The sequence below is a fragment of the Sinocyclocheilus grahami genome, unplaced genomic scaffold, assembly GCF_001515645.1.
Source record: "Sinocyclocheilus grahami isolate Dianchi unplaced genomic scaffold, SAMN03320097.WGS_v1.1 scaffold543.1, whole genome shotgun sequence".
NCBI classification, from domain to species: domain Eukaryota; kingdom Metazoa; phylum Chordata; class Actinopteri; order Cypriniformes; family Cyprinidae; genus Sinocyclocheilus; species Sinocyclocheilus grahami.
Window position 1 is genome coordinate 1,866,006 of NW_015505722.1, and position 23,639 is coordinate 1,889,644.

At 38.4% G+C, this 23,639-nt stretch overlaps 1 protein-coding gene across 1 annotated transcript in view; it reads left to right on the forward strand.

Moving 5' to 3' along the window:
* The window catches only part of LOC107555692 (nuclear pore complex protein Nup160-like), a 73,237-nt gene that overhangs the window by 25,018 nt on the left and 24,580 nt on the right, over window positions 1-23,639 (forward strand). Inside the window, exons 16-23 of the mRNA XM_016238560.1 lie at window positions 3,428-3,552; window positions 3,645-3,804; window positions 7,081-7,150; window positions 12,378-12,476; window positions 15,990-16,112; window positions 16,203-16,298; window positions 16,983-17,077; window positions 17,314-17,410. Coding sequence (XP_016094046.1) covers window positions 3,428-3,552; window positions 3,645-3,804; window positions 7,081-7,150; window positions 12,378-12,476; window positions 15,990-16,112; window positions 16,203-16,298; window positions 16,983-17,077; window positions 17,314-17,410 — 865 coding nt within the window. The remainder of the gene's footprint in view (window positions 1-3,427; window positions 3,553-3,644; window positions 3,805-7,080; window positions 7,151-12,377; window positions 12,477-15,989; window positions 16,113-16,202; window positions 16,299-16,982; window positions 17,078-17,313; window positions 17,411-23,639) is intronic.

The window sequence follows — 23,639 nt, forward strand, 5'->3', positions numbered from 1 at the left end:
TATTTGATCAGAATTTTTGATTATTGATTAGAAGGTGCTCCTGAAATTTTTGACTCTGCTCCTAAATGTTTTTTTTTTATTTTAAAAGAAAAGTACGTGCAGAGCCCTGTTTAACCACTTTTTATTAATTAAAAAATTGAGAAATTCTCTCAAATGTAAATCTTTTACAAGAATTACAGCAAAAACCAGTTTGATGCAAGAATATACAGGTACATCTAAAAAAAATTAGAATATCATGAAAAAGGTCAATATTTTTTGTCACTCATTTCAGAAAGTGAAACCCATATATTATATAGATTCATTATACATAGTGAAATATTTCAAGCCTTTATTTCTTGAAATTTTGATGATTATGGCTTACAGATAATGAAAACCCAAAATGTCTGAAAAAATTAGAATATTGTGAAAAAGTTCAATATTGAAAATATTGGTGTCACACCCTAATCGGCTAATTACCTCAAAACACCTGCAAAGGTTTCCTGAGCCTTTAAATGATCTCTCAGTCTAGGTCAGTAGGCTACATAATCATGGGGAAGACTGCTGACTTGACAGATGTCCAGAAGACAATCATTGACACCCTTCACAAGGAGGGCAACCCTCTACATTGCGAGTAAATCACTCGCATATGCGACTAAATCTTCACTCTGGCGACTAAATGATGTCTAATATTAGCCAATTGCTAATAAATTCTCAGATTTTACTCGCCAGTGTGTGAGTTGGAGGCTAAGTATAAGTGTAGCTCAGATATATTTTCACTTGCCGAACACTCTCTGACTGAGCGCTTCAGTGTTTCACTCTCTGCTAAGTGATCTCTGCTGTTTTTCAGTTCGTCTGAATGGATGTGCAACGCACAACGTACTGTAAACTCTAGTGTGAAGGCGCACGACTCGCCGTCGCTTTTTCACACACACGCGGAGAGAGAGAATTGACGCGCTACATGTAAACGATATTCTTTGTTGTATTTTGCTGTCAAAATAATGGAGTTTCTTTGGAATTCTTCCGCTTTTAAGAAACTAATAGGTGGAACTACTGCGCAAACGGCAATCTCATTGGCTGGCGCTCACCTATTATCGTCCCTGTTTTGATTTCAGCAAATCAGTTCGAGCGAACGCGCACAACCTGATTAATATTCATGAATCCAGTAGCTCATTAATCCTTGGTGCGTTTTATATTGTTCTTATTAGTAGAATTTGTATCATTATTATCTAATCAGTATTTTTGTTAGTTTTTCCACAATTTTAATTTTTTTTTTACAGAGACACTGAATGACCAAAAAAGCACCACCACCAGTCCGAAGTTCAGTTAAAATGTTTAATGTAAATGTTAAGTGTAAGTGAAAAGTTAAGTACTGTAACAGGTCTTTCGGGATGCTACATATGCTGGGGTGTGAATTTGATAGGTGCTTGAAATTAAATAAATAGTGCTTTAAAAAGTACTTGAAAGTCCTTGAATCTGGTGTTCATGAAAGAGTGGGAACCCTGTGTATGGTTTGCGATAATATCGTATTTGTTTTAACGATGTGCGATTTGATATTATCGAGTATATCGCGAAAAGCAAACAAAACACACCTACAGAGTGCACGCATACATTACGTGAAGAAGTCTTAGTAGTTTAGCCTAGTGTGCGTTCTTTCACTGCATGAATCAGTCTATTCAAATGCATTTAGAATGATCACATAATTCAAGATATGGGAAACTATATTTCATATAGTTAATATCACACGAAGAGTGACACTTTTTTTCTCTCCAAAAGTCGGCATGATTACAAATGTGTTATTTATTTTATACAACAGTTCAATAAACAAGAAGTTAATATGACTTACGTTTTAGACACCATATTAACCTGTTTTTGCTCCATTTCTCCAACAAAAATCATTCCGAACACAGCCACAGTGCTGTTTTGTGTCTCTGAGTGACAGGACGGTGTTTTGTTCCTGAATGAATCACCCATTTAAATGATTTGGTTCAATCGCAATGAATCACTTACTAACAGGGATTTTCTGCCACCTACTGGTGGTTTTAATTTCAAATTGAAGGTACCTTTTCATTTGAAAATAATTTCAAACATCAGTTTTCAATGTTTTATGTTTAAAATATCAAAACATTATTTATGCATTTGTAACTGCAGGTTAAAGTATTCCATGTCCCTCAGAGCTGCATTAAACAGTGTGTAAATGCATCTGAATGCCACTTCTAATGCAGCTAAAGATTTAATATACATTTTGTTGATACTGATTTAATTTGCTTGGTAACAGCCCAAATGCAAGAATTTCAATCAAAAGATGGTACATACTTTTAGAAAAAATGGCTTAAAGGTAAAAATGCCCACAAAACTTGATGGAAATAATGAATTTCTATCACTGCTGTGAACTGACCACAGTATATGAAGAATATCAAAAACTCTAGGAGTCAGCTGTCCATGGTAGTCCTTAAGATATCAGCACAGTAACACACTCAGCAAAATATTGTGTAATTATCGTTATTGATAAAATCCCAGAAAATTATCGAGATATCATTTTTTGTTAATATCGCACACCCCTAATGTATGTTGTTTAATTGATATAATAATTTATTGATAATAATAGTTTAATATAATTCATATTTTTGACTCATCCATTTTCTTTAAAGTGGTTCAAAGGCTGAAATGTAAAGTTTATAATTTTACAAAACTTTTTGTTTTTGTAAAAATATGTATCTGAACTGTAAATTATGCTTTTTACAGTTACCTCGATGATCCTCAACTGTTTTTTTTTTTTGTCATGAGATGTTCATGAGTCCACTGATTCACTGATGCTCAAGAAGGAAACACAATGCATTAAGAGCCAGGGGTGTAAAACTTTTGAACAGAAACAAATAATGTTCAAGATTGTTCTGAAAATAATGTTTCTTACCTTTTCAAAAAACTTGTATATAAAAAGATATGGTGGGTGTTGAAGTCCTGCTGCTTCAACACCCACCATATCCGCTAATTGTTCAATTTGTTTGGGCTCAGCTTTTGCTTTCTCCCACTAAAACTACAAAAATAAGACAGAAATGTGAGCTACCATAACACAGGGATTGGTTAAATTAGCATTAATTCTTACAGTTGCTGGATTGCAAAATCTTAGTGTAAAAACCAGTTTGGTTTTTATCTATTAAGAGAGATATAAACAGTTCTAAACAAATAAAACAACTTTGGTGTTTATGTAAACTACCTTAATGACATTAGCATATCAGTATGTTTTTTTTTTTTTTTTTGGGAGAGGAGAACTTATACCTTTTTTCAAAATCCAATTAAAGGGAGTCATAAGCTGCAGGGATGGTTCATCAAACATTTTATACTGCCCTAATAGAAATCTTTCACTACCCTGGTGCCTTATTTGTTTATAATTATATTTTTTAGAAGAGATACTACATAGACTTTCAGTTTATTTTGGTTTATCTTTGAGTTATAAAATTGTTACTGTGTTTACTTATTTCATGTGTTATCTATCTCTCTTTAGAAATGCTGATCTTCAGCATCTGTCTGTTTTGGAGCTGTCCGACTCCACAACTCCTACATCTAGAAGATCAGGTAAAATGAATGAATTGCCTCAGTATAGACAGTGTATGACAGATGATGAGAACGCTGATTGAACATGCTGTTGCTTCTTTTTTTTATTTTAGTGTTGAATCCTCAAACTGTGGTGGAGTTGTTCTACCAGAATGTGGCCCGTAAAGCCATCATGTCTCAGATCTTCTCCCAGCAGGATGTGGAGGGCAATCAGACCATGTTGCACTGGTCACAAATGATCTCCAGTGTCCTGACACTACTCTGCCAGTTTCTGTATCCTCTTTATGTGTAGTATGCTGGACACCAGTGTTGTCATGATAGCAAAGTTTCAGTAGTCGGTACCAATATTAATTGAATTGAATGATTCTCTATATGAATTTCGGTACCAAAGGTACAAAACTTTGGTACTTGATTTATACTTGAGTTAAAAAAATATATATAATAATTGTAATACATAATATGTAAAACAATTATATTGTAAATGTCAAGTAATTTTGAACTAAACGCATATATAGCCTCATAACATTAGTAAAATGTCAGAGATACAGAGAGCAAAGAAGCACAGTACAACATAAAGATTTGTTCATAGTCCCTTTAGACATAATTGACTGTGTAAATATTTGTCATACAAGTATTTTGGATTATACAAGCAGAGACGCACACAGCCACGTGTCCCGGGTGCCTGTTAGAGCACACAGACTTTCATCTGCACTTGATTAGTAAAATGTCAGAGATACAGAGAGCAAAGAAGCACAGTACAACATAAAGATTTGTTCATAGTCCCTTTAGACATAATTGACTGTGTAAATATTTGTCATACAAGTATTTTGGATTATACAAGCAGAGACGCACACAGCCACATGTCCCGGGTGCCTGTTAGAGCACACAGACTTTCATCTGCACTTGAGCATTTTAAAGCAGTCACCTGTCAATCAGCTCATTTCATGTATGTTATCATACTAATCGGTTCTCATTTTAGTATCAACTTGGTGCCTAAGTACTGCTACTTTTGACGTCAAGTCAAGTTACCTTTATTTATATAGCGCTTTTAACAATACAGATTGTGTCAAAGCAACTATACAGCATTAATTAGGAAAATAGTGTGTCATTAATGCAAAATGACAATAGTAAACACCCAGTTTTCAGTTAAAGGCAGTTCATCATTGAATTCAGTGATGTCATCATCCAGCTCAGTTCAGTTTAAATAGTATCTGTGCAATCAAGTCGATGATATCGCTGGAAATTAAGTGTCTAAGCAAGCCAGAGGAACCAAAACTCCATCGGTGACAGAATGGAGAAAAAAAACCTTGGTAGAAACCAGGCTCTGTCAGGAGGCCAGTTCTCCTCTGGCCAGACAAAACCAGCAGTTCAATTCCAGGCTGCAGCAATGTCACATTGTGCAGAGGACTCTACTGGTTCCTGTGGTCTTGTCCCGGTGGCCGTCTAGGAGACAAGGTCCTCGCTGGGGATCTGTCTCTGGGGCTCATCTAGTTGTCCTGGTCTCCGCTGACATTCAGGGCTGTAGAGGTCCTCTCTAGGTGCTGATCCACCATCTGGGCTGGATACGGACTGGATCCGGGTGACTGCAGGCACCATCTGATCTGGATACAGGCTGGATCTGGTGGCTATGGTGACCTCGGAATAAGAAAGAAACAGACTAATATTAGCGTAGATGCCATTCTTCTAACGATGTAGCAAGTACATCAGGTGTTATGGGAAGTGTTCCCGGTTACGGTTGTCCTAATTAATGCAGCCTAAGAATCCTTTAACGGATTTGAATATTAGAAATGTGTTAGTGTGTTGTGTAAGCCAGGTTAAAGAGATGGGTTTTTAATCTAGATTTAAACTGACAGAGTGTGACTGCCTCCCGAACAATGTTAGGTAGATTATTCCAGAGTTTGGGCGCTAAATAGGAAAAGGATCTGCCGCCCGCAGTTGATATGGTCATACTCTCTGGTTCTAGTAAGAACTCTAGCTGCTGCATTTTGAACCAGCTGGAGTTTGTTTATTAAGCGTGCAGAACAACCACCCAATAAAGCATTACAATAATCTAACCTTGAGGTCATGAACGAATGAAATCACTTTTCTGCATTTGACATTGAGAGCATAGGTCGTAATTTAGATATATTTTTTAGATGAAAAAATGCAGTTTTACAAATGCTAGAAACGTGGCTTTCAAAGGAAAGATTGCTATCAAATAGCACACCTAGGTTCCTAACTGATGACGAAGAATTGACAGAGCAACCATCAAGTGTTAGACAGTGTTCTAGAATCTAGGTTATTACATGCAGAGGTTTTTGGCCCAATAATTAAAATCTCTGTTTTTTCAGAATTTAGCAGTAAGAAATTACTCGTCATCCAGTTTTTTTATATCGACTCTGTATTCCGTTAGTTTTTCAAATTGGTATGTTTCGCCGTCCCGCGAAGAAATATAGAGCTGAGTATCATCATAACACCGTGTTTCCTGATGATATCTCCCAAGGGTAACATGTAAAGCGTGAAAAGTAATGGCCCTAGTACTGAGCCTTGAAGTACTCCATACTGCACTTGTGATCGATATGATCAGTGTTGGGGGTAACACATTACAAGTAACGCGAGTTACGTAATCAGATTACTTTTTTTCAAGTAACTAGTAAAGTAACACATTACTTTTTAATTTACAAGAGAATATCTTGAGTTTTTCAAATAAACAAGTTCCTTTTTTTTTTTTCAAATGTATTGATTGACAGCTCTCCTGTCCCCATGTTGAGAGAAATCAGAAGATGTTAGTGTAGTTATAAAATAAATATGAATATGCATTAATTCATCTCACTCACAAAAAAAATAAATAAGGATTCAGTATTCCTCAAAATGAATAAAAATAATGCAACTCAGAATATGACACAAACCTGCAATAATTAAATGTTAAACAACACAAATATCCTTTATGTATTTAATCCCATTCTATTAAGCAATGTCTTTGCTTCTGACCTTCGATGATCCAATTCAACCGTACTAATAAGCAAACATTACTCTAGACAAACATGTCTTTTTTTTATTGCTGAAGTGTTGAAATTTCTTCTTCTGCATTCTACTGTACGGACATAAATGTACTTTCCCTTCAGCCTGACTTCATTTCACTTTTGGTGTGAAAAGGCGCTTTTATATTTGCCAAAAATAGAACTTTTTTATTTTAAAAACAAACAAGCAAGCCCTGTCCAGATTAAAAAAGAAACGCAAAAGTAACAAAGCATTACTTTCCATAAAAAGTAACTTAATTAGTTACTTTTTTTATGGAGTAACACACTATTGTAATGCATTACTTTTAAAAGTAACTTTCCCCAACACTGGATATGATACCTCTTCATTCCCTGCTACGAATTGATGGCGGTCAGATAAGTACGATTTGAACCATGCTAATGCACTTCCATTAATGCCAACAAAGTTTTCTTGTCTTTTCAAAAGAAACATCACTACTAGACACTTGATATTTTCAGCCAGTTCTTGATTGTAAAGCATCTGGGTGGTGTAATTCATGAGTTTAGTATTTCCCTTACATCATTTCACTAGCTGGCCCAGCAATCCCAGTTTCCTCTTTCCTGAATGCCTGATGTTAAACTGCCAGTATACACAACTGCAGGTGAGACACCAGTTATCACTTGTCTATTTTCCCAGAAATATGATTTGCCGGATTGTATATGGTCCTCATAAAAATACAACAGCAAAGGAACTATAATTACGGTCTTCAGATCCGTGAATGTGTGTGTTCCTTGCACCAGTTAATATTTAGTTTTTGCTTTTAGGTTTTTTTATTTTTGATTTAGTGATTTTAATTCCTGTTTTTAAGTAGTAATCATCAGTCAATAGTTTTTTGACAATGTTTTTGTTTTAAACCTTGTTTGCACAGTGTATAGCCTACATATATTCATCATAGCCTCATATTGCACATTGTTCGGAGGACAACATTGGGCATGATGTAGAATACATTTAAAAAAAAATAATGGATTAAAAGTAATTATTTTTAATTAAAATGATTTTTATATATTTTTTCATCCGAGTAATCAAAGTAATAATTGATAGATAATTATCTTGTTGCTTGGGGATCAGATATATATTGGCCAAATTAGAACTCACAATGTCATTCATGTAGTTTTTCACAGTCTCCGCTGTCTGCAGGTCGCTCTTAGTTCAAATTCTATGGAGCATCCATTGTAGACATGGCTGCTGGATATTGATCTAGCACCAATTGTATTATTTCTGCAGCTGCTGTCGTCATTATTTTAGTCCTCCTTCCTCTCCTTGATTTATTTAGATCTGAATAAAGACTTCTGGGTGGAAGGTCTTAGCTGACTGGGTCTGTGTATGTCTCATTCAAGTAGGGTTGGGTATCGTAAGAAATTTTACGGTTCCGGTTCCAGTAGGGCTGCACGATTATGACAAAAAACATAATTGTCGATTATTCCTTTGAAATTGTAATTGTGATTCTTCATTTACCATTAAATGAATGATGTTTACACCTTTGTCTGAAGCAACTGCATGCCATATTTTTATATGAAAATAAATAAGCTGAAAACACTAACTGAAAAACTTTTATTGCTTTTCTATAGTATTAAGCCTCAAATGTCAACTATACATCGGATTGGTTTCTCTTTAAATAAAAAGGTAAAAATATGCATGGTATTATAATGTTATACTAAAACTAAAATTAAAACAATGAAAAAACCCTTAAGATAACATGTAGAAAGAAAAAAAAAGCATCTTAAGCATGCAGAATAACATAAGTAGACTTTGAACGATTAATTGCTGCTTTGAACGATTATGTAATTGTGGCATCTGTAATTGTAATTGCGATTAGAAATTTGAATAAATTGTGCAGCCCTAGGTTCCGGTTTTGCTTAACGATTCCCGATTCCGGTTCCATTTAAATTAACTTAATATTATTTTTTCACTATTTTACCTTCATCCAGTCCATCACTCACATGTGCTTCAAAGTTGATGTTTTTTACACTATCAATAACATTTTGCTTTTCAAGCATGAATAAGCTGGTTGGCCAAATAGTCCTTTGAGGGCTAAGACACTTGCTCATTTCCCTAAATTAATGAAATATTAACTGTTATACTTCTAACCATGTATACACACTCCATAAAGCCCCTATTTTACAAATAATAATGCAGTCAGGAGATGGTGTGATGCAATGAGTGGTTTCCACATTTTTAAACATTTAAAATGCATGAAAATATATATTTTCCATCACTTTATCACTCTTGAAATGACCTGTACACTAAATAATCTAACCCTCATACTTGCATAACAATAGCAGTCTACTGTATTTATTTAGTGGTCCAAGTTGAAGTCAGTATGTATATTAATGACAATATAACTAAAATTAAAACAATGAAAAAACCCTTAAGATAACATGTAGAAAGAAAAAAAAAGCATCTTAAGCATGCAGAATAACATAAGTAGACTTTGAACGATTAATTGCTGCTTTGAACGATTATGTAATTGTGGCATCTGTAATTGTAATTGCGATTAGAAATTTGAATAAATTGTGCAGCCCTAGGTTCCGGTTTTGCTTAACGATTCCCGATTCCGGTTCCATTTAAATTAACTTAATATTATTTTTTCACTATTTTACCTTCATCCAGTCCATCACTCACATGTGCTTCAAAGTTGATGTTTTTTACACTATCAATAACATTTTGCTTTTCAAGCATGAATAAGCTGGTTGGCCAAATAGTCCTTTGAGGGCTAAGACACTTGCTCATTTCCCTAAATTAATGAAATATTAACTGTTATACTTCTAACCATGTATACACACTCCATAAAGCCCCTATTTTACAAATAATAATGCAGTCAGGAGATGGTGTGATGCAATGAGTGGTTTCCACATTTTTAAATATTTAAAATGCATGAAAATAAATATTTTCCATCACTTTATCACTCTTGAAATGACCTGTACACTAAATAATCTAACCCTCATACTTGCATAACAATAGCAGTCTACTGTATTTATTTAGTGGTCCAAGTTGAAGTCAGTATGTATATTAATGACAATATGGGACAAGTATAAGGTAATTTAGTACATGTACAGTCAGACAAAACAACGTGCACAGTTATCAAAGGCGCGTAGTCGTGGAAAACGATGTGTTCGGCAATTAAAGCAGCGCGTCTGTAGAGTGTGCGTCATGGGAAATGATGTGCTCAGTAATTAATTCAATTCAAGTTTATTTGTATAGCGCTTTTCACGATACAAATCGTTGCAAAGCAACTTTACAGCAAATTAAGTTTCTACAATATTTAGGGGTAGCTTATCAGTGGTAAATGTCAGTTAATGTACATATGGCAGAAATGTACGGAAAAATCAATTAAAGATGTAATCAAACAGACAAACACTATTAACAGCAATTATTATATGATGCAATCAAACGTGTAGCAAAATGTGGTAGTTCTGTATGTTGTTTCAGGGTTGGCATCATCTGAGGTCCTCTGAGGGGTTGGCATCATCTCTTCTCAGGTGTTCTGGATCCAGACTGAAGCTTGTGTAAATCCTAGTTACCACAGGATGTCAATCCCGTGGCAAAAACAGAGCAACAAATAGAGACATAATTAGCATAGCTGCTGTTCCAACCAAGCTAAATTGATTTGTATAATCCAAACTAAAGAATAATAATGTGCCTTTGATCAGATACAACTGCAGTACAAGATTATAAGTGATGTGACCCATACTCGGAATTTACATTTACCCATCCAAAGTGCACACACACAGCAGTGAACACACACAAACCGTGAACACACACCCGGAGCAGTGGGCAGCCATTTATGCTGCGGTGCCCGGGGAGCAGTTGGGGGTTCGGTGCCTTGCTCAAGGGCACCTCTGTCGTGGTATTGAAGGTGTGAGAGCGCTGTACATTCACTCCCCCCACCTACAATCCCTGCCAGCACGAGACTCGAACCCACAACCTTTGGGTTATGAGTCCGACTCTCTAACCATTAGGCCACGACTTCCCCGTGGGCAAGTCGTGAGATGCATTATTTTATTATTTTATTATTACTTTATGAGATGCATTATTTGAATGCTTGGCCAAAGAGATGTCTTTAATCTAAATTTAAACGGAGAGAGTGTGTCTGAACCCTGAACATTATCAGGAAGGCTATTCCAGAGTTTGGGAGCCAAATGTGAAAAGCTCTACCTCCTTTAGTGGACTTTGCTATTCTAGGTACTACCAAAAGTCCAGAGTTTTGCGACCTTAGGGAGCGTGATGGATTGTAGCGTGGTAGAAGACTCGTTAGGTACGCAGGAGCTAACCCATTAAGGGCCTTATAGGCAAGTAATAATATTTTGTAACTGATACGGAACTTGATAGGTAGCCAGTGCAGAGACTGTAAAATTGGGGTAATATGATAATATTTTCTTGACCTGGTAAGGACTCTAGCCGCTGAATTTTGGACTACCTGTATCTTACTGAAGATGCAGGACAACCACCTAGCAGTGCATTACAATAGCCCCATTTAAATGAACAATGTGGTAGCGATCGGACAGGTAGGATCTAAACCATCTTAAAGCCTGCCCTTGGATACCTGTATAGTTTTGTAATCGATCTATCAGTATGTCATGATCTATAGTATCGAATGCAGCACTAAGATCAAGTAAAACTAGCAATGAGATACAGCCTTGGTCTGAAGCAAGTCATTTGTAATTTTAACAAGTGCAGTTTCTGTGCTATGGTGGGGCCTGAAGCCTGACTGAAATTCTTCATAGAGATAATTTTTTTGCAGGAAGGAGCACAAGTGAGCAGACACAACTTTTTCTAAAATTTTAGACATAAAAGGAAGATTTGAGATGGGTCTGTAATTTGCCAGTTCACTAGGATCTAGTTGTGGTTTCTTAATAACCGCCAGCTTGAATGGTTTTGGGACGTGACCTAAAGACAACGACGAGTTAATAATATTGAGAAGCGGTTCTTCTGCTACAGGTAACAACTTTCAGTAATTTAGTGGGTACAGGATCTAACAGGCATGTAGTTGGTTTAGATGCAGTGATAAGTTTATTTAGCTCTTCCTGTCCTATAGTTGTAAAGCACTGCAGTTTATCTTTTGGTGCGATGAATGAAGCTGAAGTATTATATGCTTATATTATATAGAATCTACATTTGTTATTTTATTTCTGATGTTATCTATTTTATCAGTGAAGAAAAGTGCCCATGTTGCTAGTCATTTCGTCTAGTTCATGTGTATTTATGGGTACGCAGAGCAGTTTAGATAAATTAAAAAGGCAGGGTGGTGTTTCTGTTATTTGGTTGGTGACATCCTTTACGGGAAACACTGGCGCAAGGCTGCTCACAGCGCTTGGTCACACGTCCAAAAAAAAGACCGGTTCTCGGTTCCCAACCCTACATTCAAGTACCCCAAAATTTTCTCTTTAATAGATTTGGTCAGTTATTCTTACATACACAGTGAAGGGAAAAAAATGGTTGTAACATTGTGGCAGTGAGCGCAGAAATGTTACTATTGTATCTAGTTATTGCTGTTTTTCTGAGTCAAATTTCCAACAAACTCTTCCTAGCACATACAGTACACAGCTGATACAGTGCAGTGTTGTAATATTTTAGTGGGCCACTTAATTTAACATGTGACTGTACAGATGGGGTAAATATGAAGTTTACAGTCTTGATTTACTGATAATAAATAATAAATAGAATAACAAAGTTCTTCAGCTAGATTTGAATATGTAGCCTGCAGTTGCTCTACACAAAATAATATTTTTAATATCACTAACAATTTTTGAAAATAAGTAATATAGTTCTAGTAATGCCTATAAATAATATTTTACCTTTTTGTCATTGCGGCTCTGGCCTCACTACAGGAATATGTTCGGTTAGTTGGACCCTGGTGCCAGGTGAATGTGGGATCCTATCGTTTTGTTTTGGGTCATTGCTATCTGGCCAGCGGTGAGGGCCAAAAGGTAAGAACATCCAAGTATAACCAGTGGTGTGTCGTCTGTCCTGTGCAGCCTCTGGGGTCCTTCTGTAAGAAAATCTGTACATTTGTATTAACTGTAATAGTATGTCTAGTAGGGCATTTACTCCAGTTTAACCAATTTAATCAACCTATTTTGATGAATACATTTGTAATATTTCATTATAGATTCTTAAATCCCAAGAATCATTCTTTTACTCTATGCTTTTTCAGTTAGTGTGTGAACAAAACACTAAATATTATTTGGAGTTTGCCTCGCATCCAATAAAATCACAATAAGCTTTGTACTTTATTTTTTATGTAAAGCAGAGTGGCAGCTTTCAGTTCTATTTCAGTCAATATTCAAACAATAAAACATAAAAAAAAAAAATTGGTGCTTTGTAATGTGGCGTGAAATTGCTGTAGCTGCCTCAGTTCGAGTGGCATCTCTCCCTCATTACTACTAGTTAAAGCACAAAATAAGCATCTATGAACCTCATAAGGTATGTTGAAAGATACAGTACAACTGAACAAAATGTATTATGTCTCATATAATCAGTACGTGTTTCAAACTCAGAAAGAGATCAATAAAACAGTTTATAAACAATGTTACTCTACTGTTCTCTTTATACGTTTTGCTTTCCAGGCGTGTAATATAAATAAACAGCAACCAAACTCTGTTCAAGAGCCAGGATATGAATGCCTTGCTCCTTTAATAGTCCAATATGTGGTTTAGATTAGAAAATTCAGCAGCCATTGAACCATTGAGTAAAACTGTAAATTAAATGAAAGAAATATGGAAAATTAACAATCAAAATTACATCAAACTTATTAACAGTGTAAGAAGTAAAAAGTGTATATATATATATATATATATATATATATCGCTAACTCAGAAGCAAATTAGTAGCATTATCAATGCAGTGCGCTAGCGCCGATTGGCAATGACATAAACATATTTGATTATATCACGTTTAAACTCAACATACTCTCCTGCAATATATACTAGACAGACTGATGATTCAAATAAACTTACAGCCACTGCTTTCGACAGGGTTTAGAAGGATTAACTCATGAGTCTTTGTTTTGTTTCTTTGAGAGTGCTTAAACTCTCAATAGATCGAAGTTAGTGATGATGTTCTTTGATAATGTGATAATGTTCTTCGCCCTTTTTCTGTATATAATTTTGCTGTTTGAATAACCGTGGAAATGAAAACATTATTAGTAACTTACAATGTTTTGATTAAATTTTGATCACGAATTCAGTCCTATTAAAAATAGCCTACATCAGGGGTGCCCAAACTTTTCAGCCCATGACCCCCAAAATAACAGTGTCAGTACCGGCGGACCCCCACTTTCCTCTGAGGTGGTATACAAGTATACAAACGTTTTGCACCACGGCGCACATGCACTTATAGCATAATGACAACACAAAGGAACACAACAGTCTAACAACAATAATAGAATTTTATAGTAATTTACTCATTACTTACATTTCAACATTAATCTTACCTAATTAGTTGGGTGGGCAACATGCTGGAGTACAAAACTCCATGTTGGAGTTTTATTTTTAATTCAACTTATAATTTTTTATTTATGGGTAAAATATGCTATTTCTAATCCTTAAAAAAATTATTTGATTTCTGGAAATCATCTTGCGACCCCTCCTCGTGGTTTCGCGACCCCCTGGGGGGTCCCGACCCCTACTTTGGGAACCCCTGGCCTACATGACACCCATATCTGGTACTTGCCTAAAAAGACGGGTTTTATGTTTGTAGTTAATAGATTACACCAGGGGCAGTTCTAGGATTTCATTTAAATAAACTTTACAGTGCTTGTGAAAACTGTATTACCGTATTAATTAAATATACACAAATACCCATTAAAGCTACAGAATTTAGAGCAGCGAGTGATCCTCTGTTTTTCTTTTGTTGTTTGATTAAAATTATTGACATAAGAAATGCACAGATCTGTCATATTGACGCACATCCGAAATTTTCTTAACTGTTTAAGTTCACTTAAGATGTAACTGACTGTGGATACGTGGATTGGGGGGTTGGTGGGCCCACCTAAAAAGGATCTAGAACTGCCCCTGAATTACACTAACATTAGGCTACTTAGCCTTACCCTGAAGTTGGTTCACCCTCTGACTATTCTCTCCCAAGTGGTTCAATTGTTGTCAGCATTAAGTCTGATTCAGTGGGCTATGTTACACTTTTAATTGACAAGAAATTAATTTTCCTTAAATGTATTGATTCAATACAGTGTGTATTCACCTGTTGATCAAAAATTGCCTTTTACTTGCATCAGAAAATTATTTTGTAACTTTCATAAGGGTGTACTCATTTTATCACTTCTTATTTTCCTGAATAAATTTAACATCATTATTTGGTAATCAAACAGACTTGCTACTTGCAAACAATTTTAATCTGCCTTCCAAGTAAAGAGTAATTGCTAAATTTAAGTTTCAGAGGGGGTGTACTCATTTATGCTGAGTACTGTAAATGTGAAATTTATTTTCTTAATTTGTCTTGTGAATCATCAAAATTGGTTCGTGAAAGTTGTGAGACCAGGCAAAAAAAAAAGGGGGGGGGGGGGGGGGTCTTAACTGTTTAAGTTCACTTAAGATGTAACTGACTGTGGATACGTGGATTGGGGGGTTGGTGGGCCCACCTAAAAAGGATCTAGAACTGCCCCTGAATTACACTAACATTAGGCTACTTAGCCTTACCCTGAAGTTGGTTCACCCTCTGACTATTCTCTCCCAAGTGGTTCAATTGTTGTCAGCATTAAGTCTGATTCAGTGGGCTATGTTACACTTTTAATTGACAAGAAATTAATTTTCCTTAAATGTATTGATTCAATACAGTGTGTATTCACCTGTTGATCAAAAATTGCCTTTTACTTGCATCAGAAAATTATTTTGTAACTTTCATAAGGGTGTACTCATTTTATCACTTCTTATTTTCCTGAATAAATTTAACATCATTATTTGGTAATCAAACAGACTTGCTACTTGCAAACAATTTTAATCTGCCTTCCAAGTAAAGAGTAATTGCTAAATTTAAGTTTGGAATGAAAATTGTTTCTCTTAGTGGCTATATTCTTGACTCTCCTGGTTAGCTATTTTATTTTTACTTCTGCTAACTGCTATCTGCTAGAATGGAGAAAGACCTTTTTTTTCTTTTAAATTAAGTTTAATAACATTCTGAATAAAGGCGTCAGTGTTAAATTGTACTTCTGAAACTGAAATCATGCAAAAGAAATAGTAGTTTTTTGGCTGGTTCAACTATTGTTCATTCATTCCAGAATGAGCAAAAAGGCCATTTGGCTCTTTAAACTGTAAGGCAGGACTACAGGCACCATGTGATTTTTTTTATTTATTATTAATATATATATTTTTCGTATTTATATATGTGCATTGCAGAAAGAAAAAAAAATTTGTTCCAGAAGCAGAAAATTGCTATCGAATTGTGCCTATTTGCAAATTTTGTTTGCGATGTGTGTTTTGTGGTTTTAGGCATTGCAATGTTTCCAGGAAGCAGCTGCTGAGGTGGATAAAGAAGAGTTTTTAATGAAACTCACAGGTTCAGTCGAAGAGGCAGCCACCACAACTGCCCCACGATTACTTTATTACAACAAGGTATGTGTCTGCTAGATGCACAGACCATGTTAAAATGATGGTTCAGCATCTTAATGGGGATGTAATGATTCTAATTGTTTATTTGTTTAGGTTTTGAGGTTATTGGAGGACATTGGTTTGCCAGAGCTTGTGATTCATTTGGCAACGCTGGCCATATCTGAAGCTGCCAATGATGAGAGAATCCAGGTAATAGCATTGTTTGTTTGTTTTAGTTTTTTTCAGAAAGATTAATTCATTACCGTAATTAAATTGTGTAATCCTGTCATGGTTTTTGCTTTTTTGTCTGATGGAATGTTTGGATTAACCCTAAAATGCATAGCTACCTTTTCCCCTCAGAATGTAAATGTGGGTATAAAAAATTATAAAATTAGATGTGTATTCTTTCTAACACATTTTGTCAATAAAAATAAGTTTTAATGGTGATTTAGTTATGTAAATTGCTGTTAAACGCCATTAAAGAAGAAGAAATAAATGAAACCGCACAGAAATTCTCAACAACAGTGACCAGGAAAACAGGACAAACATTTTTGCCATGCATGGACTAATTAGAAGGATTTTCCTCCTTCAGTCATCACCTTTATATGCTATACACATACCCTAATAACAGTAACTGTATTAACCATTGTAGTTTGGCAGAAATGTGGAATATTTATAACATTTTCATATTTTTTGTCAGCCTCCTATAGATTGAATTAATTCCAAGCCAAAAAACATCTTATCAGTCAAGTTAAAAGAATGATATCTCCGTGATTAGATTGCTGTATAATATAACAAAAATTTGAGCTATCCATATATTGTATATCTCAAACATAATTTTGAGAATATCTATCTCTATTTATTATTAATAAGAAACTGACACTTATATTGCAGGCTGCTCTGTGGACTCGTATATTTAAGCATCATCTGGATCTTGGACACAACAGTCAGGCATATGAGGCCCTGACGCAAAACCCTGATTCTAGCAGGTACTGTGCACTGACATCATTTTCTTAAGGTGATGATACACGGGGCAACTTTTTGAGCAATGCTGCTGGGCAATGTTGCCGTCAACGGGCAACCAGGTGAGAGACAGGGCCCACGACTGATCTAAAGTATCCAGATAAAAATTTGTTGCCCATTCTCAATGGGGAAAGTGTATCATCGCCTTTAGCTACAGTTTAAAACGAAATACTTGAGCTCTCTGTGTTCTCTGTGTCTGCAGGCAGCTGGACTGTCTCCGACAGCTGGTGGTGGTTCTGTGCGAGCGTGCCCAACTCAGGGATCTCGTCCAGTTCTCATTTGTTAATTTACATGATGAGGTATGTCAGAATAGTCACTCATACATGTACCTTACAGGCATTTAGCGATAGATGCTATTAATACTAAGTGCTTGAAAACGAAAAAATAAATAAATCCAATCGGTACACTCCGAGCAGAATCGATATTTTAACGTTTCTGTTCCTGCGTTCCTCTGTATTATTACCGTTGCAAAACTGGTTTGCCTAGAAAAAATACCGGTTAATAACGTTCTTTTTCTAACTTTTTCTTTGCCTATAATAATAATAATAATAATAATAATAATAATAATAATAATAACAATAATAATAATAATAATAGCCTAATAATAATTATAAAGTACAGCGTTTTCTACTCAAAGAAAAAAAACAAAAACAGGAAGAGATCTGGTAGCCTTATCTTAACCCGCAGCGCTTAGTCACCGCAAATACAGCATCATATTTTCTAGATTTTGGCCAAATTATAGGCTACCAAACAAAAGAAAAAAATCTGTTAACACTTTAAAGACATTAAAGTACTTTTAAGATATTATAAAATGTTTGCTGCATTGTTAAAAAAAAATGCTACTCGTATAAAATTGCGTTTTGAGGGGGGAAAAAAACGTAGGCCATGTCGCGTAGGCTCACGTCGCATTTTATTATTAGGCTACATTCAGAAATAATGTTAAAATGCTGGTAAAACATTTTAAACACTATATATGTATATATACGTATACATTGACTATCTATGATAAACAGTTATTAGTTTCTCTCCACAACAAATCCTCTAAAGTTAAGGCTATGCGTTTAGGCTATAAAAACGTAAATCCAAAAACAAATTAATTTAAGGTGAAACTGATGCCTATGCTAAAATATTATTTATTATGTAAAAGGCTTTGTACTTCACTCACATCGACATCATCCTTCACATCGGCTATATCAGCACAGTGAGGCGGTGGTCACGCTGAACGCAACAGATTGTACAACGGAGCAGTGCGACTTTTTATGTTTCTTTAACTGTATTTTATTTTGATAATGAACAGGCTGCAATGTCGCAAAATATGTTGTGTCTTTGTGTGCGTGAGGCGTTGGCACGATATGGTCATACCAACGCTGGTTGGTTATACAGATAGAAGCAAAACATCAATCAAAACTCAAGATTTGCTAAATAAATAAAACTATAAAGCTTTTGCAAAATAAAGAAAACTATTTTCTGCTGTCTCATTTTCCTTTCCATGAACTTTGGATCACATCACAGATCACGTTTTGTTGATCTGTCAATGATTTAAGTGAAATGCGTTTTGTGTATAGGCAAATATAGGCTATTCCTTTTTATGTAAGCCTTTAGTTTTATTCTGCTTTCTCTGTTCACAAGCGCTGCAGGTGCGCATGATATGTTGAATCCATCTTACACTGTACACAGTTTAATCAGGAGGGTATCTGGGATGATGGTGTTGAAACCGGAGCTGAAGTCCACAAACAGGATCCTTGCATAAGTCCCTGGTTTGTCCAGATGTTGAAGGATGTAATGCAGTCCCATGTTGACTGCATCATCCACAGAACTGTTTGATCGGTAAGCAAAACCGGGTAGGCAGCCTTCATTCAATGGCAGTCCTCCAGGTCTTTCAGGCCAAACTCCTCCGCTGCATGGACGAGTCTGGACCAAAAAAAATCCACCGCTTTCAAAGAGCTGCACAGCGTGACCGACCTGGCTCTACGCGCCACAAAGACCACGGCTCAGGTGATCGGCAGGTTGATGACCAGCTTAGTGGTGCTCGAGCACCACTTGTGGTTGACCCTGATGGAGATCAAGGATGCGGATAAAATCCCTTTCTTTGACTCCCAGGTCTGCCCCACTGGACCTGCTGTTGAAGGCTTCGCTGAACGCTTCACTACTGCACAGAAGTCGTCCAAGGCACTTCCTGCCCAAGCATTCCAGCTCTGCAGCTGCTCCTGGTTGCCCCAAGTCTGCGCTGACTCAGCAGCCTGCAAATCCTGCGCACTCTGCACCCAAGCCTGACCCCCGACAGCGCTTCCACTCGGCAGAGTGCTACCCATTTCCTAAGTGAAATGTGCCTCAGGCGTCGTCTTGATTTAAAGTACAGGAAGAGAAAGGGGCAAAGTCTCGCTGCAGCCGGACCACCCCTCAAGCAGCCTCGAGTATTCCTCCAAGCACCCCGTTCAGTTCCGAGTGCAGAGGTCAACGTGTCTGTTGTAAACATGGGGCCTACTCTTGTGCCCATACAACAAGCCGCTGTGATGGCGGGCAAAATAAAACACGAACATACTCAAAAAGAAATTCCTCTTCCATGTATCACGAGAACCAAGTCCCCGCACGGTGACTTGACACTTGAGTCAATCCAACCCCTTGCCACACAGGCCAAGGCCTGGCAGGCCATCCCCGGAGTGTCAGATTGGGTTTTGGGGACAATAAGATGCCGAGGTGATGAATTTGCTGGCAAAAGGAGCCGTGAAGACGGTTCCCCCAGCTCAGAGCGAGTTAGGCTTCTACAGCCGTTACTTCCTGGTCCTCAAAAAGGATGGCTGCCTACGGCCCATCCTCGACCTCAGGCACCTGAACCTCTGAGACAGATGGAAATTCGCATTCTGAATTACCTCGACGACTGGCTGGTCTTAGCCCAGTCGGAGGCTGAGCTTCTATCCCACAAATCCCTCCTCCTCAGCCACTTAAAATGCCTGGGACTCAGGGTCAACTTTGCCAGAAGCTCACTGTCCCCCAGCCAATGGATCTCCTTCCTGGGAGCAGTTTTCGACTTGACCCAAATGAGGGTGGATGTCGCGCCAGAACATGCGCTGGCCATGCAACAGCTTATGGCCTCATTCAAAATTGGAGCCTCTCGCCCTCTCAGGTTGTTTCAGAAGATGCAGGAGTCCCCCCTTCGAGCCGCACGCTGGTTGGTTATACAGATAGAAGCAAAACATCAATCAAAACTCAAGATTTGCTAAATAAATAAAACTATAAAGCTTTTGCAAAATAAAGAAAACTATTTTCTGCTGTCTCATTTTCCTTTCCATGAACTTTGGATCACATCACAGATCACGTTTTGTTGATCTGTCAATGATTTAAGTGAAATGCGTTTTGTGTATAGGCAAATATAGGCTATTCCTTTTTATGTAAGCCTTTAGTTTTATTCTGCTTTCTCTGTTCACAAGCGCTGCAGGTGCGCATGATATGTTGAATCCATCTTACACTGTACACAGTTTAATCAGGAGGGTATCTGGGATGATGGTGTTGAAACCGGAGCTGAAGTCCACAAATAGGATCCTTGCATAAGTCCCTGGTTTGTCCAGATGTTGAAGGATGTAATGCAGTCCCATGTTGACTGCATCATCCACAGAACTGTTTGATCGGTAAGCAAAACCGGGTAGGCAGCCTTCATTCAATGGCAGTCCTCCAGGTCTTTCAGGCCAAACTCCTCCGCTGCATGGACGAGTCTGGACCAAAAAAAATCCACCGCTTTCAAAGAGCTGCACAGCGTGACCGACCTGGCTCTACGCGCCACAAAGACCACGGCTCAGGTGATCGGCAGGTTGATGACCAGCTTAGTGGTGCTCGAGCACCACTTGTGGTTGACCCTGATGGAGATCAAGGATGCGGATAAAATCCCTTTCTTTGACTCCCAGGTCTGCCCCACTGGACCTGCTGTTGAAGGCTTCGCTGAACGCTTCACTACTGCACAGAAGTCGTCCAAGGCACTTCCTGCCCAAGCATTCCAGCTCTGCAGCTGCTCCTGGTTGCCCCAAGTCTGCGCTGACTCAGCAGCCTGCAAATCCTGCGCACTCTGCACCCAAGCCTGACCCCCGACAGCGCTTCCACTCGGCAGAGTGCTACCCATTTCCTAAGTGAAATGTGCCTCAGGCGTCGTCTTGATTTAAAGTACAGGAAGAGAAAGGGGCAAAGTCTCGCTGCAGCCGGACCACCCCTCAAGCAGCCTCGAGTATTCCTCCAAGCACCCCGTTCAGTTCCGAGTGCAGAGGTCAACGTGTCTGTTGTAAACATGGGGCCTACTCTTGTGCCCATACAACAAGCCGCTGTGATGGCGGGCAAAATAAAACACGAACATACTCAAAAAGAAATTCCTCTTCCATGTATCACGAGAACCAAGTCCCCGCACGGTGACTTGACACTTGAGTCAATCCAACCCCTTGCCACACAGGCCAAGGCCTGGCAGGCCATCCCCGGAGTGTCAGATTGGGTTTTGGGGACAATAAGATGCCGAGGTGATGAATTTGCTGGCAAAAGGAGCCGTGAAGACGGTTCCCCCAGCTCAGAGCGAGTTAGGCTTCTACAGCCGTTACTTCCTGGTCCTCAAAAAGGATGGCTGCCTACGGCCCATCCTCGACCTCAGGCACCTGAACCTCTGAGACAGATGGAAATTCGCATTCTGAATTACCTCGACGACTGGCTGGTCTTAGCCCAGTCGGAGGCTGAGCTTCTATCCCACAAATCCCTCCTCCTCAGCCACTTAAAATGCCTGGGACTCAGGGTCAACTTTGCCAGAAGCTCACTGTCCCCCAGCCAATGGATCTCCTTCCTGGGAGCAGTTTTCGACTTGACCCAAATGAGGGTGGATGTCGCGCCAGAACATGCGCTGGCCATGCAACAGCTTATGGCCTCATTCAAAATTGGAGCCTCTCGCCCTCTCAGGTTGTTTCAGAAGATGCAGGAGTCCCCCCTTCGAGCCGCTACAATCAACTGACTTCCGGCCCCTGTCGCTGAAGACCGACCTGTTGCTAGCCTTAGCATCGGTCAAGCGAGTAGGAGACTTGCAATCGCTCTCTGTGAGCCCCACCTGCCTTGAGTTCGGGCCCAACGACTCCAAGGTCGTCCTGAAGCCAAGGCATGGGTTTATACCTAAGGTGTTCTCCACCCCGTTTAGAGAACAGGTTATTACTCTATTGGCGCTTCCTTCCTCGGAGGATGACTAAGAGTTGAACTTTTACTATCCTGTCAGGGCTCTGAGGATTTACATTGAGCGTTTCGCCCCATTTAGGCAGTTGGAACAACTCTTTGTAGGCTTCGGTGGCCGCACCAAGGGGCTTCCGGTCATGAAGCAGAGACTGTCCAGATGGTTAGTAGACGCTATTACGCTAGCATACTCCTACAGCATACTTGTAGCATACTACAATAATGTAGTACTTTCTTGTACTCAAGTAAATCTTTGAATTCCTTTTACTTGAGTAAAAGTAAGAAAGTAATAGATTTCTAATGTAATTAAGTATTAAATTATATTTAATATGAAACGTAGTGCAGTAAAAAGTACAATATTATGCTTTGGAATGTTGTGAAGTAATTTTTCTAAAGAAAAACACTCTGATAAAGTACAGACACCTGAAAAGTACTTTTACAGCAGAGTAAAAATACTTCACTACTGTCCGCCTCTGCTAGAGGCATAGCCTCGTCCTGGGTTTGGTCTAGCGGCCTGCTGGGCCTCGCCGTCCACCTTTGCCAGGTTCTATAATCTGGATGTCCCGGCATTACAAACCCGGGTCCTTTCTGCACAGCGGGCATACACCTGCCAAGGGCAGAACCAGTTCTTAGGCTTTGCCTTATTCCTGTATGCTCTTGGCCCTTCCTGAGTGCTGAGGCTGTATAGAGTCTTCCCTGGAACGATTACTCAAGGCCGGGCTGACCTCGATGAGTTTGGCCCTCTTGCCTCCTGCAGAGTTTGCCCTGCTAAATACTTGGACCCTCTAAGCCCCCTTGGGTGCTTAAGGCAAGTTAATATTGGTCGTTCTTCTAGCATAGCACGGCTGGATTGTACTGGTTCCCCATAGCGTCTTAGCGAAGCAGTATGAGTGAAGGGGAATGATTACTGCGTAACTAGCCATGCTATGTAGCTGCACAACTCAGTGTCGTCGTTTCAGTCAAAGTTACCTGAGGATCCCATGGCAAAATGCCCATTTATATAGCCAGATGACCCTGCCCATTGTGGCGGGCTCTGGCGGGCTTCGTTGCCATAGGCCACTGCCAAGCCATTGGTTCGTTTTTAAGTACACTGCACAAACCAATGGCCTTGTAGTTACACTGCATTATTAAAAAGAAGGCTTCAGTTATCGGAGAAAAAGGATTTTTCCCCATAGCGACGCAGTACTTGTTCCTGTATCTCAGGGAACCGAGGTTACGTTAGTAACCGAGTTACATTCCAGTTGACCTAATTAATGCAGCCTAACAATCCTTTAACTGATTTGAATTATAGAAATGTGATAGTCTTATGTGTAAGCCAGGTTATAGAGATGGGAAGGACTATAA